General features: G+C 27.8%; 1 protein-coding gene across 1 annotated transcript; it reads left to right on the top strand.

Moving 5' to 3' along the window:
• Positions 1 to 4,135: 4,135 nt before the first annotated feature.
• LOC145182958 (WD repeat-containing protein 36-like) lies at positions 4,136 to 18,915 on the top strand. The gene is made up of 24 exons (XM_090080706.1): positions 4,136 to 4,526; positions 4,716 to 4,743; positions 5,788 to 5,888; positions 6,846 to 6,960; positions 7,152 to 7,284; positions 8,287 to 8,341; positions 10,018 to 10,150; positions 10,439 to 10,614; positions 10,734 to 10,854; positions 11,337 to 11,402; positions 11,540 to 11,620; positions 11,784 to 11,923; positions 12,860 to 12,980; positions 13,097 to 13,179; positions 13,337 to 13,419; positions 13,622 to 13,730; positions 14,361 to 14,440; positions 14,520 to 14,627; positions 14,725 to 14,831; positions 15,111 to 15,268; positions 17,803 to 17,925; positions 18,013 to 18,112; positions 18,244 to 18,431; positions 18,650 to 18,915. The coding sequence occupies exons 1-24, from the start codon at positions 4,365 to 4,367 to the stop codon at positions 18,797 to 18,799; spliced, it is 2,721 nt and encodes a 906-aa protein (XP_089936832.1). The 5' UTR covers positions 4,136 to 4,364; the 3' UTR covers positions 18,800 to 18,915.
• The last annotated feature ends 184 nt before the right edge of the window (positions 18,916 to 19,099 follow it).

Raw genomic sequence — 19,099 nt, forward strand, 5'->3', positions numbered from 1 at the left:
CATCTTGAAGAACTGGTATACAAATAACATGATTATTTTTATACTTCTTCTTGATTTTTAAAGACGACTGTATTGGTTTTGTCATGATATGAAGTGTTCGCCATTTTTTTATGCATCCTTAAGTATGGGAATGGGTCAATGCGCCAGAACCCGCTTTTCCTTATATATTCTGGACTAAAAAAAACAATATTAATACAAAGAATTTCACTCAGTAAAATTAATTTAATAAAATAGTATCGTTAGAAAGTTGATTGTTTGATAATTAAAGAAAGCGTTATTAAACAGTTGTCAAATTCATCGGTCATTAACCGGATAAAATGATACTTTAATTAATATTTTATGCTTAACCTAATAGATATTTCTGCTGATGAACACGTGTCACTGTTCCCCAAAGCTGTATTTAGCCTTAACCTCATGACCCGAGAAAATCCTTTGGGTTAAAGTTCTTTTGATAACATTTAATAACAAAAGTCTTTGTAAATGATTGGCATAAGAGCAAATTAAGTCGATGCTTTACATGTATTTGGCATTGAAATCTGCTAAACAGTGTTTTAATCTTGTTCTGTAATTTGGATTTGTGGAGTCAAATTTAAATCAATCCCAATAAGCTCAAGAAGTTTGGTGGAGGACTTCAGTAGCCTGTTCACTGTAAATTCCAAGCGAGAATCCTTTTCTCTGAATGAAATGCTCAACATGATAAAAGACAGCATGAGCTTTTGGGGTTGTGTTAAGGTTGGGTGAAAGAAATGATGCTTTGAATTCTTGAGTTTTTTTCCTTGATCGTTGAGACGCAATTTGTTTCCAAAACAAGATTTAACAACATTTTTAAACCTTTGTTTTCAAACTATTTTGCTGTTTTGATATCTTTTCCGGTAATGACATAGTTATTGTAAGCTTTTTTGAATGATCCAATTGTTCTTAGGGACCCTGCTAGATGCAGGTCTATAGAACTGATGTCGCACCAGCAGCACGGATGCAAGCCTGAATGCCACATATAATGTTTGCAAGTTTCATATCGCATGATAAAAAAAATTGTAGCTCATCTGCATGCACAAGATCTATTAAAGTTTTGACATAAATTTCAGGTACACTGGAAACTTTAGAACAGTTTTGGCAAAATTTTTTGAGGATATTGATGTTTCTGATTCAGAAGTGTCTGAGCTGGATCAGATGTACATAAGTCTTTTCATAACATCTTTTTTGTCTTCATTCTTGAAACTTTACGTGAACTTTTCGAGCTTCAGAACAGTGTCATAGACCTCCCTGATACTTTTGCATTGAACAACTGTTTTCAAATACTTAGTACCTTTCTCTGAGTCACACATCATAGATGTTATTTCAAAATCATCAAGATAATCTTTGGTTAATTTTTCATGGAAATTTGTTTCAACTAGTTTTTTACCACTTATGTTATTTAACGTGGATGCCAGTTGAAACATTTTGTTGTGAGACAAACCAGTATTGATTTGAACTTGCACCATATTTTCTTCTGTAATGCTTGAACTTGCTACTTTCTACTTTCTACTACTTTGCTACTAGCTACTTTCAGCTGTTTTTGATGATCCTAATAAACAAATAAAATCAAAGAAAAAAAAATTAAAAACAATTTAAGGTGATATGAAATATTTTGTAATAAATTACATTTGTACCTTGAATTGGACTGGATATAAATTTCCACCAGAAGCTTGACGGAGATAAATTGTTCCCTTTGGAGAAGCTGGAGCTGTACAGAGAACATGTTTGGCAATAGTTTCAGAAGCCACCTGGTTTTTGATGCTAATTCAAATAGATTTTTCTGAAGTGTTGATTTTTTTACAGAAATGAGGCTTGCCTTCCTGACACTAGTCAGACTGCTTGAACAACGTTTCTCTACCTTTGGCAGTTCTTTTTTTTTGTCTGAATTGTTTGTTACAGTGATTAATCTTCTGATAGACAATCTGCAACTTTCACAAACACATTTTGGGATAAAGGCATCTTTAAAACCAATATTTTTTTTCAAAACTTCAAATGATTTTTCCCTAATAATTCAGTTAATTCACGTTGAGCCTTTTTAAAACAAATAAAACAGAAAACTCTTTGGTTTCGTATCAGAGGCATTTTAATGAATGATGCATTTTTGTTCAAAACTTATAATTATAAACCTTAAAACGCGAAGTACTCTTATTAAATAGTTAATCTTCTAAAATTACTGCCAGATCGATAAGATATTTTCCCTATATCTTAAATACTAATTATAACAGAATCAGGTTGTATCTACAGCACAATGTAAAAATGCAAAACTGAGTTATTATATGGGTCATAAAACCACCTAATTTTAAGTGAAACTTTAAATGCAATTTTCTCTGGCACAATTTAATGCCTGATTTTAAAGTTTATATTTTTGTAAACTGAAAGTTGTACTCTTTCAACAACCCAAAGCATTTTCTCGGGTCGTTAGGGCAAAATACAATTTTGGGGAAAGTGGTGTCAATCATTATGACAAGTTTTCAGCATGTTATATTGACAATGATTTTTGGATACATGGCACATTCTGTCCCACTGTGCAAGGTTTTGATTTTATGGAAAAATACATTCTTATCTATTTATTTTCTCTATACGAAAAAAAAAAAAAATTTAAATCGATGCTAAAATTGTAAAACAACTTAAAAAATGTTTAACAATCAAGGTCATTTGTAATCACGAAAATTTATTTCCTCGTTTTTTCTAATCACAAAGATACTTTCACAGGATCTTCGTTTTTAATTTATTTCCTCGTTTTTCTAATCACAAAGATACTTTCACAGGATCTTCGTTTTTAATTTATTTCCTCGTTTTTCTAATCACAAAGATACTTTCACAGGATCTTCGTTTTTAATTTATTTCCTCGTTTTTCTAATCACAAAGATACTTTCACAGGATCTTCGTTTTTAATTTATTTCCTCGTTTTTCTAATCACAAAGATACTTTCACAGGATCTTCGTTTTTAATTTTTTTACTAGAATCGTAGTGTTTAGCCGTAGTAAGTTTTATAACATCGACTCCAGTACAAATACCACACGATTATCATAGATCATCATAATGCCAACCTAGCTGACCCAAGAACGCCACTTATATGGGGCGATCACGTACACATCAAAGTACCCTGTAATGCAAATTTCGAAATCTTTTAATTTTGTCCGTGGAAAATAATTTAATTTGAATGTTCAAATTGAGTGAAATTTTGACTTCATAGTGCGCCAATAAAAACACCTGTTGAATGAGAACGACTCAATATAATTTCAAAAATTGTTTCAAATGTAGCCCATAGCCATACCAAACTTTGGATAAAATTTCAGTTGGATTGGTTAACTGGTTTAGGATTTATGGCAGTTTTAGTTTAAGTTTTGTTAGTTTTTTGCTACTTACAGCTCAAAACGTTACCGATTACTGTGATATTCGGTCACTCTTTTCAAAATAATGGTTACATGAGTGTTCTACTATGTAATACCAACAACTTTTATTATAGTTGTTTAATTGCTGCATGTGCCGTTTTCATTTTATAGACCAAAATATTTATTTGCTTTTTAAAACGTAGTTTGATTTGACCTATACATAGAGTGAAAATCTCAGTATATCCTATGGTATAAACTATTGCCAAAATGTGAAAAAAACCTAAAAAAAAAATTGCAACACCTGGTTAAAGGACTACCAGTTGGTAAAGCGAAAAAAAAAAAAAAATAAATAATACGTCTCTGTTCACAAATTTTTATTGACTCTTAAAATCTTCTTAAATACATTTACTTTCAAGATTAAGTTTAAAAATATTACTATTGAAACCCTATTTTTTATATTATATTAACATTAAATGCCATCTGATTACAATTTAAAACATGTTTTTTGATTTTCTTCACAAAAAAATTATTAATAAATTACTCAATATACTCTTTTAGTACCAATATTCTACAATACTATTTGAAATGTAATATCAAAATTCATAATTTTTAAGTTAACAGCTTTTAAGGATAAAGTTGGTTAAAATGCTCATTACAAACCGCAAGCTATGATTTTCTGCTCCTTATCTCTAATAACTTAAATCATGCAAGCAGTTCTTAAAGAACTCATTCTACAGTTCTTTTCTAAAGGTGTTTTTATTGGCGCACTATGAAGTCAAAATTTCACATTCAGTTAATTTGAACATTCATATTAAATTATTTTCTGCGGGCAAAATTAAAAGATTTCAAAATTTGCATTACATGGTACCTTGATGTGTACGTGATCACCCCATATAAGTGGCGTTCTTGGGTCAGCTAGGTTGACATTATCATGATTCATGATAAACGTGCATTCGCTCGAGTATATTGGTAAAACGAGACAAGCTAAAGAAGCACGTGAAAAATAATATAAACATGGTGAAGGACTCTCGTAATCCAGTGAGGAAAGAAAGCCAAATTTTTGCTCCTTTTAGAGCTGTGGGGTTTGTATCAAATCAAGTTCCGTTGAATTTAGAAATTAAAGGTGTAGAGCACATTGTTACTACAGTTGTTGGAAATTCCTTTCATATTTATAATGTTAGTATGTTAGCATGTTTGAATATGAAGCTCTCTCAGGATGTGAATATATATATATATATATATATATATATATATATATATATATATATATATATATATATATATATATATATATATATATATATATATATATATATAAATATTACCAGTATTTTTTTTTTTTTTTTTAATCTTGTTAATTTTTAGGCAGAAAAGCTCAATCTTCTTTTTGTTGGTAGGTTTTTTTACTTTATCTTGTGTATTTTAAATATGCAATCCATCAGTGATATTTTGTTAATTAGCAAAGTAATTTACTTGTTTTTGTTAGTGCAAAATATTTCTCCAGTGCATAAATTTATTAGTAAGCTTTTTAACAAAATCTATCCTAATAAAGTATAAAGCTTGTTCCTAAAACTACACTAAAAATTTTTTAATGAAGATAACTAAGAAAAAGACAGACATGGAAATGATCTGCAGATACAGATAGTTGTCAAATCCATTTTTTTTTTTTTTTTTCAATTTGACTAACTAAAAATTGAAGTAAAAAAGATCATTGCTTATGTATCATTATACTATAAAGCTACATTTTTTTTAAACTTCCTATTAAATCCTTTTTGGGAGTCTATCTAACAGCTCTGCAAAAGATGTTACCTTACAAATAAGTCAGTGATTGTTAGTATTATGCTTTCTTCTGTCATGAAGTATTATGCTCTCCTTCATTATAAAGTATTAGATTATCCTTCCATTGAGTTGTAGTTAAGCAACAAAAAAGTTTCTCAACAACTATCACCTAACTCCAAAGAACATACAGAAGATTACCAGAATTACTATTATCTAGATCTTTGTTGCTTTTATCAGACACCTAAACTCTTTGGACAAATATAATAATTTAAAAGGTTTTTAATAAAAATACAATTTAGACAATTTACCACAGTTAAAAGTTAAAAGCACAAATGTTTTGTGACTGTTCATGGAGTCTCATGGTTTGAAAATTCATAGGATGAGATTTAAGTGGGAATAGAATGAAGGGAAATTGTTGGCTGTATGTTAATATTTAGTGTTAAACACGTTTTTTTACAAAATTAGAGAACTCTTGAACGCAATTTTCAGCTTAAAACTTTTCCAAAACTGTTTTGTTTAAGGTATTTTTCTCACTAAAAAACATTCATTGTATTTCTTTGTTGGTCATAAATTGGTCTCATATTAAAAAGAAGTTACTTTAAAACATTTATATTAGGAAAGCTTAATTTTTTGATTCAAATTTATTTTATAATTTCAGGTGGACCATTAACTGAACAGATTGCTGCAGTAACTTCTATAAATAACACACATATTGTTGCTGCTGGTTGTAATATATATCTTTTTGAAAGAGGAAAAACTGTAAGTGTTTTTTCTTTTTTTTTGTATGATAATATGGCTTTGAATTGTAGGTTCAGGGACATCAAGGGGTTGAGGGAACTCTAACTGTAAGGAATCTGATGGCTGTTAACGTGTTAAGCTGTTATTATTTAAAAAATAATAATTTAAAAATAGCAGATATTTTAAGAGGAAGAAATAAAAAAGATAAAAACATGATATAAAGTTGCAGCTTTGAACATACAACAGTTGTTGCAAATAAAATTTAGTGTTAGAACATAAATTGTGTGATGCTCTGAAGAATCTGAAAATTTTATGTTAAATTTCTTCTAATTATAAATACTTTTTGTTTCAATCAGCACAAACTTTGTTTTAAAAAACCTTCTATGAAGTTTTTTTAAAAGTAAGCTTGTACTGATTTTTAACAAGTTCTGTGTAATTCTATGTAAAATTTAGTTATGACCACAGTAGTTGAAAAGTTCTTTTATTTTGTGTTAAAAATTTACTATATTTTAGTTTAAATGATGGCTGAAATTAGATTTAAGGCATTCTGTTTAGCATTTCTTCAATTTCCAGCCTTATTTCAAAGTTCCCAGTGCCCAGTAACACTATTCTCAGTTACTAGTATACTCAGTATACTGTTTTACCACAAAGAAAGAAGATCTGGCACTTCTTTCTCTTGAAGCTTACACACTAGTGGAAAGATTAATTTTTAAAATCAATCAGTTTATGTAACTGTAAAAAAAAAGGTTTTATAAATTTTACAATGTTTTCTTATATTTATTATATATTATCATTTGCTATTCAGTTTTTTGTTATACTATCCTCTTCATTTAAGTTTCTAGCTCAAGTTCATCCAAGTACTCAATTAGAATTGTTTCCCGTAAAATATGATTTCACAAGAAATGATCACTAACATGTAAAACTAGCTATAATGTTAACTATTTAAGTAATTATTTCTGCTGACTTTTAATTTTTCAGAAAAAAAAATACATAGAGCATCAAGCTAATGTTCAATCACTTTTATCCCTTGGTGAACATATAATTTCAATTGATTCTTCTAACACTGTGAATGTGTGGGAGCTTGAAACATTAGGTTAATTACTGTTTGTTAAATATTGTTTTTAGTTGTTATTTTTATTTTTATTACTGATGATAATAGTTATTTTTATAATTGTTATAATTGTTGTTAATCTTGTCATTGTTAATGTTATTATTTACTTTACTTATTTATTATACTATTTATCTCAGGTTGTTTATATAATTTTAATTTTGTTACCTATTTAGAAACATATGTTTCATTTACTTTGGACTCAGCTAATTTTGCTATAACATCATGTGTTCATCCAAGTACTTATCTCAATAAAATATTGCTTGGTAGTAAACAAGGATCACTGCAGCTCTGGAATGTCAGAAATTGGTATGAATAAATAAATTTTACCTAACTTTTTTTTGTTTTTTTCTATTGCCTATGGTTATGAAACAAAGGACAAATTGTTAGATTCTAAATTGTGGTTCAACCTACAAATGTTACTGTCTGAAAAACAAATTGCTTCTATCACAATCTAAAAAATCGTTGTAAAATGTTAGAGGTTTGATCAAATGTGGAAAGCTACCACTTCATTACCAATCTCTTAAGTTAAAACCATTAATTTCAGTTGTTTTTAGGGGTTTAGAGCAGTTGGGGGAATTGGTCTATACCAAATAAATCACTAATTAGGTTAAAGTTTAAAAAAACACCTTCACAACTTGATAAATTCAGATTGCAAAAGTTGGAAAATATCTGTCACAGAATCTTTTTTATCTCTGGAGGCCATTTCTTAAAAATAAGCCCTATGATAGTTATCAGTAATTCTTAGTCTTAAGTTTCATGTTACAGCTTATTGTTAGCAATACTCTTTATGTGCTAAAATTATTATTGATTTAACTGCTGATAAAAATACTGATGGACTGATTTTTATCACTCATCTTATGAAACGCAATTTTCCCATTCTTATAAATATCATTGATGAAAATCAAACACATATTTTATTGTTGTAACATGTTAAACTGTTTCTCGGCTTATAAATTTTCGTTGTAATAAATAGTTTCACTGTAATAATTATTTTCATTTAAATTCTATTTTAATACCATAAATAGTTTGTACTTTTTTTTGTGTACAATTTGTAAAAAGAATGAAATGAGGAGGAAAAATGTTTTAAAAATCATTCCTAATTCAAAGTTGTAAAGTGAAGTGAACTGGCATTTTGTAAATAAGATTTTTTTTTTTTTTTTTCATTTTTAAGTAATGAAAGCTATGATAATTCAAAGTTGTAAAGTAAAGTGACTGGCATTTTATAAATAAGATTTTTTTTTTTTTTTTCATTTTTAAATAATGAAAGCTATAATAATTGAAAATGTGAAAAAAAATTCTTGCTTTTAGTAAACTGGTTCATGAGTTCAAAGGTTGGGAATCCTCTGTTGTCGTTCTGGAGCAGGTGTAGTTTTTTTTTTTTTTTTTAATTTTGTGTAACTTTTATGCTAACATAATCTTTATATAATTGCAACTAAAAACTAATTAACATAAAATTAAAAAGTAAGAAACAAAAAGTGCAATGCTGATTTCTCTACTATATACATTCAATGTTAAAATTCTTACGTCTATTTCATTAGCTTTACGTCTATTTTTTCCTCTCCTCTTACTCATATATAAAGATAGTTAACCTAAGATGTTTTAAGATGTTTTAAAATAAAATAGAACATTTTTCTCAAAAAAAAAATCTATAGTTGTACACCTGAATATTCTTTAGAAACAAATTTTTTTTTTGAAATTGTCAACTATTTAAAAAAAAGTTATGTAGCAACTAATGTTTGGAGATCCAAGTCCATGAAGAAGTAAAATCCAAAATAAAGCTAAAAAACAAAGGCCATCAACACAAGAAAGAAATACATTAATGTACCCCATGAAAACTTAAGATTTTTGTATTTTAAAGTTCGCCATTTAACAAAGACTTGCCATTGCTTGATGGCCCAGCCTTTTTATTTTTCATGGAATTCTTAAACTTAAATAAGCTTGCTTCAAAATAAAACTTTTCTTTTCAGTCTCATAGATGAACCAGATTCCTCTCACTGTGTTTTATGAGAGTACAAATCAGTTTTACATACCTGTATGCTACATGTTGATACATGGTTAAGATTAAATTTTAAAAACTATAGATAGGTCTTAAGCTTCTAGTCTACCTTATCAATCAGTCTAAAAAAAGTATTTGCTGGCCACACAATTTCAGAAAATGGAATGAGTAAATCACAACCACACCAACCACTTAATAGTTCAATAGTTGTAGCCAGTTTGTATGCTAAACACAAGCTGCACATGATTCTAAAGAATCTGTAAATTAGAAAGTACTTGTTATAATTTATTTCTTTGTTGTCAAAATATTTTTTTCAAGTTTCGTAAAAGCTTCTTTACACTACTTTTATTTTTGAAAATTTTCCTATTCTTGGTAACTCTTGTTAAACCCCAAAATGGCATACTGTAAGCTTTTACTTAAGCAACACTTTAAATGCCTTTTTCTATAAAACAGAATTTCCACCGTAAAATCAGTTTCTTCAGGCATGGCTTAATATAATCAATTGCATTACTAACCTAAACACTCCCCTTAAATTTTTGAGATTGAAGTATTATAGCATATAATGCATATAAGCTCATTGATGAATGTGGTGGTTATACCAGCTTTCATACACAATTATATTACTATTTTGAAATTATTTATAAAATCTGAAGGTTGTAAAAATCATTTTAAATTTATATTTCTGTTGCTTTCTCCCAGCAAACACAAAGTTATGATTACAAATCTTCACTCAAAAATTTTTGTGTTCAATTTATACTTCCTCATAAAAATCCCTCAAATACAGTCATAAAACACTGCTCAAACTATATTTACAAAGATTTTTAGTTAAAAACCATTTATTCAAGGAAACTATATAATATCAATCTCTTCTATCAATTTGAATGATTGCTTTCAAGCAATCACAATTTCGTAATATCAATCTTTAGAATGCTTGTATGATTTTGTTAACAAATGTTTTAATATCCCCTTTGTATCTCTTTTTAAATATATATCTTTTAAATGTTATTAATGCTGAGTTTATTTGCAAACTTTATATTTCACAGGCTCCAGCTGTTGATGTAATAGCTATTGGATTAGAAAATGGTAGAATCATTCTTGAAAATATAAAGTTTGAAAAAACTTTGATGTCATTTTATCAAGAGTATGGTCCTGTCACAGCCTTGTCATTTAGAACAGGTGATATGTCTATTTGTAAGTCAAAAAAAAAAGCATTTGTTCTCATATATGTTATATCATCATTTGTTCTCATATATGTTAAGATGAAAAGACATACTAAAGTGTTTTCATACCTATGAAAACACTTTAGGGTATGAAAAAGAAAACTTCAATCATCTTCATACAGTTTTTTGAGTTTTTTTTCCACTTTTTTTCTATTTTTTTTTTTTTTTTTTTTTTAATTTTTCTCAATTAGTTTTGTAGTATAAAGAAAAAAATAGGATGTTTTTTGAATTTGTTTTTATTTAGATGGAACTCCTGTGATGGCATCAGGAACAACAGCTGGACATGTTGTGCTTTGGGATCTTGAGAAAAAGCAAACAATAAGTATGGTTGATAAAGCTCACTCAGGCAGTGTCACTGGGATGAAATTTTTTCATAAGCAACCTCTCCTTGTTACTTCTGGGCCTGACAATTCTTTAAAAGTAAAAGCTTTAGTGTTTTTTTATTTTACTTTGTGTAAAATGACACAAATTTAAATATTTTAATATTTTCTTAGACATCCTTAAATGTTATACTGAATTTTAAAAACAGGATTATTTAGATATGGATATTTGACAACCCTGATGGTAGTGCTCGTTTATTTAAACATCGAAGTGGACATAGTGCTCCACCTACTCGAACTTTATTTTATGGTTCCTATGGTAATGTTATCCTAACAGCAGGTACTTATCAAATAATTCTTCAGCTTTTCAAAATAAACTATGCTTACATATATATTTTTGCAACACTAAGAAACAAATCTTATAAGATAATCTGATGATATTTTTATTAAAGTTATTCTCTATCTTCTTATACTCATTTCATTAAATATTTAGAAGTTGCTATGTGTTGAGATTATCTAATACTTATGTGAACTCTATTATGTTCTTTGATTGGTAGACATTTTATAGTTTGATAGTTGAAAATGTCTGAAATATGTTTAAGAAATAAAGTTTTTTACCATGGATCCCAGATCCATTTATTGAACACTATAAATATTCAATTACTTTAGATTAGATTTTGTCACAAAATATTTCTTTAGTAATTTTGTTTTTGTATTGTTTATTCATTTTACTGCCTTTTAAAAAAAAGTTTAAACTTTGTCAAAGTTTTTGTTGAATGATTTTATGAATTATAAATCTAAGAATAAGTTTTTACTTTTTAGGTGTGGATCAAACTTTGCGTTATACAAGCATTATGAGAGGAGAGCAATGTCATGAATTTTCTCAAGGTATGTTTCTTTGTTCATTTAACAGAATTTTATAGCTCTATATTACTAGTATTAAATAAAAGAGATCTTATCAACCAATCATAATTTGATTTGTATAAAGAAACTTGTTTTTATGGTATAAACCAATAAATTCCCAGGCTCATTAATCAAGAAAGCTGGTAAAAGAGGTGTTCAAGTACAAGACCTTCGCCTTCCACCTATCACATGCATGGCTGCAGGTCTTTCATTGTTATCTTATCAAGTATAGTTTGCTATTGATACAAGAAATAATTGATTAAGTATTTTTCAATTAAAATTATTCTATCATGTTATTATTTTTACTATATTTTTCTTGCTTTACCATGTTTGGTAAATATTTTATTCAAATTGGATATATAATAGAAATATTGAGAGAACATGATTGGGACAACATTGTCACATGTCACTTGAAATTGCCAGTTGCAAGGTCTTGGAACACAACTAAGCGTGTTATCGGCAAACATGAGTTTGGATCTTACAAATCTAAATTTAAACATCCTACTGTGAGTAATTTCCTTTGTTCTAAGACAAAATTTTCATAGAAAAGATATTTAAAAGGATTTGTTTTTGCAATTAACTTGTTTAGTAATTTATTAGGGCTTTTTTTGTGTTCAAATATTTTACAAGGATTTCTCAAGTGTTTTGTACATAAAAATTTGAAAGGTTTTTTACATAAATTTATTGTTAGTTATGAATTCTAACTGTAAAAGGTCAACAATATATATTTATAGTCTTCATCATTTTATTGTTTGCTTTATTCTCTGTATCTCCACAACTTTTTTTATAGTAAATTATGAAATTTGCTTTTTACTTTTGAACAGCTAGTTTAAAATGTGTAAAGTGAGTCCTTTATCGTTCTAACATTCCAATCTAACATTTTGTTTTAACAAATTTATACGAGTTCTACAAGTTTTATTTAAATATTTAGAAAAGTATTGATTTTCCTAAATTTTTGTCACCTGAAATTTAATTTTATTAATTATATACATAATATTCTGTTAATAAACTGTTAAGTAAACTATACCAAGTTCCTTTAAATTAGTTTATTTTAAATCAAATTATTTAACTATATTTGAGTAAAATAATGTTATTTTAGTCTAATTTCCAAAATGTTGTAACTTTAGACAACGATTTAAAGTTAACAATTCATAAAAAAATTTTAGTGCAACATTTAAAAATTTATTAAAACATGAAAAAAAAAAATTCTATTTTGATAATTCAACTTTAAAAGTTTTATAGTAAACAAAACCAATTTGATAGAAAAATGTCAATTTAAATTGAAATTGAAGTTAAAACTTCCTATTAAAAGTTTTTTGAATCTTTTTAACTGTAAAGTTAAAAAGATTCAAATTGTTTTTTAATTTTATTTTCTTTGTTGTCGAATACCTAAAAAGGAATATTGCTCTGTTTATCTTGTATTTTAAATTTGAATTTTCTAGTGTTGTGACATAAGTAGCTGTGGTAATTTTACTGTGATTGGTTACAAAAATGGTTATGTTGAAAAGTTCAATTTACAATCGGGTGTTAAAAGAGGAAGCTATGGAAAGAAATTATCAAATGGTTTATTTTTGGTTTTTACATAAATTCAAATTTTTTTCTTTCTACTTTTAATCACTACTTTTAACTGCTGTTTGCTTCAAGTTGTTATATAAGTGTAAATTAAAATTTACTGTTAGGTCATACTGGTTCAGTGAGAGGTGTTTGTATTGATAACGCAAACTTGATGGTTATTTCATCTGCTGCAGACAAAACAATTAAGGTTTACTTTATGTTATGTTAATAAATGAGAGACTGTGTGTGGCTTTATTAAGGAAAAATTTTTAAAAGGGCATTGAACATAATTATAATTAAACATGGGTTATGAATATTCCATTTTCATTATAAAAATGTATTTAAAACAATTTATATATTTTTAGTTTTGGAATTTTAAAGATACAAAACTCCTGCATTCATTAAATTTTGATTATCCTATCATGCAGACCAAACTCCACCGAGAGAGGTACAAAAAATGTTTTCTGATAGTTTAAAATTTTACAATTGGATGTTGAATAATTTTCATATAATTAATTTCTTAAGAAATGTTGCCTGTTTTCTTAAAGAAAATCTGTCTTCAATTCATAAACATTCTTGACCCAATTAAATTTCTACTTTTTTCTTGTTTTATAAAACCAACAAGAAATGACAAAATATTTTTATTTTAGTTCATTACTAGCTGTTTCTTTTGACGATTTTTCATTGCAAATTATTGATATTGATACCAAGAAGATGGTTCGAACATTCATAGGTCACTCAAATATCATTACAGACATGGTATGTTTTTTATTAGTTCTTTTTCCAGTATTTCTGATGTGAAATTTACATAAAATTACTTTATCTCAAATTAATTCAGGTATACTATATAGTTAAGTTAAATGTAATGAAAAATAATAAAGTGCTACTTTGTCAGTCTCCCTTTGCAAAATATGTGCAACAAAATAAAACAAGTTTTGTCTCATTTTTGAACAATACTAACAATGGTCATAAATAAATCCCATTTTAAATAGCTTTTTTTAAAAAAAATCAAATATTGACAATGACTTCTTTGAAATAGAACAAGCAGCTATTAAATATGTTTAAATGATTCAAAATGTGACTAGTTCAACCATTTTGGGGAAGTTTTTGAAAACATAAAACAATCTTTATGTTGCTTAGTTTAAACTGGTTGTTTTTTTTTGTTTTTTTTTTGTTTTTGTTTTTTTTTTGAATGCTCATGGTTAATTAAAAATTTTAATCAAAATAATTTTTAACTTTCTAACTTGTGTTTGGAAATCTGCAAAATATAATTGATATTCATTAAGCAAAAAACACTAAGTAATTTGCTAAGTAATTTGTCAAATAATTTATGAAAACATGTCAGCAAAATATACTTTTTTTAAAAAAATTAATTACTTTTGTTGTTAGAGTTGGAGTTCTGATGCAAGATGGCTGTTATCTTCTTCAATGGATGGCACTATTAGAACGTGGGATGTACCCTCTTCAAGGTGAATATTGTAGGTTTAATTGATATTGTCTCAAGAATTTATCTTTTTTATATATTCCTATAAAGTTATATTTTCTTAGACTAGTTGATTGTTTTATGGTGGACACTCCTGCAAGTAGTGTTGCTTTTTCTCCTACAAGTGAATTTTTGGCCACAACTCATCAAGATGATGTGGGTATTTATTTATGGTAAGATCAGTTTGTATAATTATTTTAAAATTCTGGGAAAAATATCAGGTTGTTTAAAATCCTCTTAACAAATTCTAATGTTAAGTTTTATATTTAGGTCTAACAAAGTTATATATTCTGGTTGCTATCCTTCTCCCCTTCCAAATAATTATGAGCCTATTTTATTATCATTACCAACTACTCAAGTCGAAACAGAAACAGAAGGTAAGTTAAAGACCTCAGAATACAAAACCTGTGGTTTTTTTCCCATCATGTGTTTGATTTAAGTTATTGCCAAATTGATAGTTCAGTTAAGTTTTTTATAAGTTTGATATTTTTTATAAGTTTGTATTTAGTATACATAATTATATTTAAAAAGTAAAGTAAGTTGATGTTAAATTAATCATGTTTTTTTTTTTTTTTTTAGTTCTTAAAAGCTTCTTGTTTATATCAAATGTTTTAAAAATTTTAAAAATTTCTAAATAGATTTAAAAAATTTTACAGATTCAACAGAAAATTTGGAAGAATCACTTGAAGAAAAAGAAATGACAGACAATGTTGAAAAGTACATATCTCCAGAACAGTTAGGAGATTACATCATAACTCTGTCTTTACTTCCTGATTCAAAATGGAGAAGTTTGACAAGTTTAGAGCTGATAAAAGTTTGTGATTAAGTTTTTAAATTCAAGTATTAAAAGGTTTTTCCAAATGTACTTTTTTTAACTTACTGGTTTTTTCTTTTTTTTTTTTTTTGAATATACACTCTCCTCCAAAACTAAGGGAACAAAAATAAAAACACTTTTCTAAGAAACAAAAACATTTAAAGCATTTATAAGATGATTTTAACTTTAAAACTTTTAATAGATATATTATTTGCTTACAAAATGTGCAATACATTGTTGTTTTGTTCTCAGTTGTATGACTCTTTTTTAACTGTTTTTTTTTATATGAAAACAAAATAGTATAAAAATAGTAATATTTCAAAACAAAGGAAGCTTTTTTATCTTAGCACTGTTAAATTGTTAAACAGCACTGCAATTTAATCAAGCTGTTCATTTTGAACCTGGGTTTTAATTAAGGAAAATGTAATGGTTTTTTAATTACTCACTTATGCACATAAAGATGAGGTTTGGTTGATCAAGATAAGTAGAAATAATGAGCACTACAAATCTCATTTGATAGTAGCTTATAGTAAAAGCTGAAAGACAACAAAATGGCATGTGATATGTATGACCGTGGTTTCAAACAAAATATAATTGATGATTACAATGCTGGAACATCTCAAAGTGATTTATGTAAAAATTAAATGTTAAAAGCGGTTGTAAGTCAATTTGTTAATAAAAATAAAATCAAAGGAGCTATTGAAAGTAAGCATTTAGATGGATGACTAAAGAAAAAAACTCATACTGATTGAAAAATTGTTATGTATGTGAAAAAGAATCCATTTGCTAGAGATACAATTCCCAAATTGGAGATTGATATTTTAGAAGATGCTGTACAGTAACATTTGGATGATGCAGAGTTATATAGTTTTTTGCACAGCAAAAAAAACTATCTTGACCAAGAACCCAAAAGCATATTTGGATTTTGTGCTCACAGAAATTGGATGGTAGAACAGTGCAGACAAGTATTATGGTCAGGTTAGTTGAAGTTTAACCTGATAGGTTCTGATGTGAGAAGACCAATTGGTAAACAATTAAAACCAATGTACATGATTGGAGTCATGTAACATAGGGGTGGCTGGATGGTTTGGGGTGTTTTTTATAATTTTTTGGATTGGGACTACAAATGACACCCTATCAAAGGTGTAATTAAAAAAATACATAAAACAATTTTTAAAATATGCCTCTTACAGTGGACATTCCAACTGGACAATGATCCCAAACATGGTTTGATACAATTAAAATTGCCTCTATGCAATAGCCTACGCAATCTCCTGGCCTAAATCCTATACAGAGTTTTATCTTTAAGTTTTTACCTTACTCGATTATATAACAAGAGGAAGGACAGCCAAAACACCAGGTGGACACACATGTTCAATTACATAAAAAATAAATCCAACCATTAAAGTTTAAAACTATTTTTGCAAACACAACCATAAATACAATGATGTGAGTTTAATTAGTAAAGTTTTAGAAAGTTCTGTAGTCATTCTGAGACAAACACTAATCAAAAGAATCATGACTCAGAAGTTAAAACGAAAAGTACAAAACGAGCTTGAGTTTAAAAAAAAATATCTGTGGACTGATATAAAAGGAACGCTTGAGAAAATTTTTTTTTTTTTTTTTTTTTTTTTTTTTTTTGAAGGAGTTTTTTTACAGGGAGTTTGTGAAGAGAGTTTTTGAAGAGTTTAAGGGAAGTTTTAAGAGTTTGTTGTTTTTTTTGAGGAAATCTTGAGGATTCTCCTTTTTGGGGAGAGTTTTATAAAAAAGACTTCTGAGGAAGACAAATAAAAGATTGAAAAGTGAGTATAGCTCGTATAGGCCGAGAGTTCAAAAGTGGTAAGAAAAAGTATTTGAGTGACTTAAATATGTGTCATAATCTGTATTAATGTATTATTTTTTGTATAAGTTAATGTTAAAAGAATATATATTCATGATAAATATTTGAGAATATTTAAGTAAAATAAGTAAGAGAAGAAAAACCAGTGGTAAGTATTATCATTTTTGTATGCATTTCGATTAAGGCAATATTACTATTATTATTACTATATGCATTAACAATTTTTATTGAAAAGTCTGACGCCCCTAATACACTCTTATATCTAAGTTACTCTTATCATATCTACGTTACTCTTATATCAACGTTACTCCTAGTCTCACCTCACTGTTGTCACACTATTTGCGCTACACAATGACAGTCCTACCTCACCGTATCACATCCTTTTCCCGCCCCACACCAAAACCCCGTCCACAAACAAACCTTACCGCCGCCTCACAATATTGTAGATTTGTATGGTAGGTTTAGAAATGCTTAAGAATTATATCAGGAAATACAATAAAACAAGTTTAAATTAAGAAACTTGTTGAGACTATCCTCAGGTGTATTAAGGCTATAAGAAACAATCGATATGCCATCAATTATTGATCTGATATGCTTTTGATGATATACTGTTAAACGTTCCTTTAGTTTTGGAAATAATGTTTCTTTTAATAGGTTTGGGTGGAAAGTGAATATACTTATGTATTTATCTTAGAGTCGCAATAAACCTAAGCAACCTCCAAAGAAGCCTCAAGCAGCACCTTTTTTTTTACCTACAGTTGCTGGTTTGGAAACAACTTTCGACAAATCTAAAGTTACACTTGACAATGAAGACACTGTATTTATATTTTGTATTACACTTATCTATTATTCAATTTTAGGAGAAACGTCTAGACAAAACTTATATTTCGTCTCTTGTTTATAGACACCGGAAAGTCGCTTGATATCTGTTAAAAAATTTCACGATGAAACTTCATTACAAAAAGCACTCCACGAATTCGGAAAATCTCCTGACACACACAAGGGTTGAATTATTTTTTTAAAATTGTGTTTTTTTATGCTATTTAGAGCTCGGAATTTTTACAGGATAATTCTAAAATGTAATCACGTTTTAAGTTTTCTGGTATTTTTAGATGTTATATTTTTCTATTTTCAGTCGCTGAAATAGTTGAAAAGTTAAAAGGGTTTTCGCCGTCGCAAATAGATGTTGAATTTCGAACACTTTCACCAGACCTAGGAGGTGATGTAGACATTTTAACATGTCAAATAAAGTTCTTTGAAAATGCTTTGAAATTAGGCAAAGATTATGAAATTATTCAAGCCTACATTGCTCTCTTTCTAAAGGTTAGACTTTTTGTGTGCTTAAGTTATATAAACTTTTTTTTTTGTCAGGAAACGTTTTGAGACAATGTAAGCCTACATTTTGCTCTCTTAAAAATTTAGTTTGTATTTTATTTTCAAATCTGACAAGTTAATACTCCATCGATCTTTACTATCTCCAGCCTTTTTTTTTTTTTTTTTTTTTTTTTTTTTTTTTGTATATAATGAAAATCTTTCTTTAGCTTCATGGTGACCTATTAATGAACAATGACCTCTTGAGAAAAGCTTCCGTTGATTTATTAGAGACGATAAAAAACACTTGGTGTGAGTGCGATGAGCTTCTTGACGAATCTCTGTGTCTTGTAAAGTACTTTAAGAGTGCGACTGTTTGATGCAAGTTTTCTCTCTCGTATAAATAGTATGAGAATGTCAGGTCTACATTCTCATAGAATCGAAGCTTTTAATAATTATTATTATGAAAACAAAAATCTCTCTTTTAAAGCAAAAACTTTTTTTTTTTTAAAAGTGGAAATAAATTGAACAAACTATAGCATCGTGGAAATAAATTGAGCAAATTTAGTATTAATCATAACTACTTTTCCCAAAGAGAAAATGTTTTCATTTGTAAGCTGATATTTTCTCATCCTCGTTATCCTTCTTGTGAATCACAAAAATGTACTATTTTTCATATT

Source organism: Hydra viridissima, unplaced genomic scaffold, assembly GCF_058129835.1.
Source record: "Hydra viridissima isolate aposymbiotic clone 2 unplaced genomic scaffold, HvirCarnegie_v1 scaffold_2, whole genome shotgun sequence".
Classification (NCBI taxonomy): domain Eukaryota; kingdom Metazoa; phylum Cnidaria; class Hydrozoa; order Anthoathecata; family Hydridae; genus Hydra; species Hydra viridissima.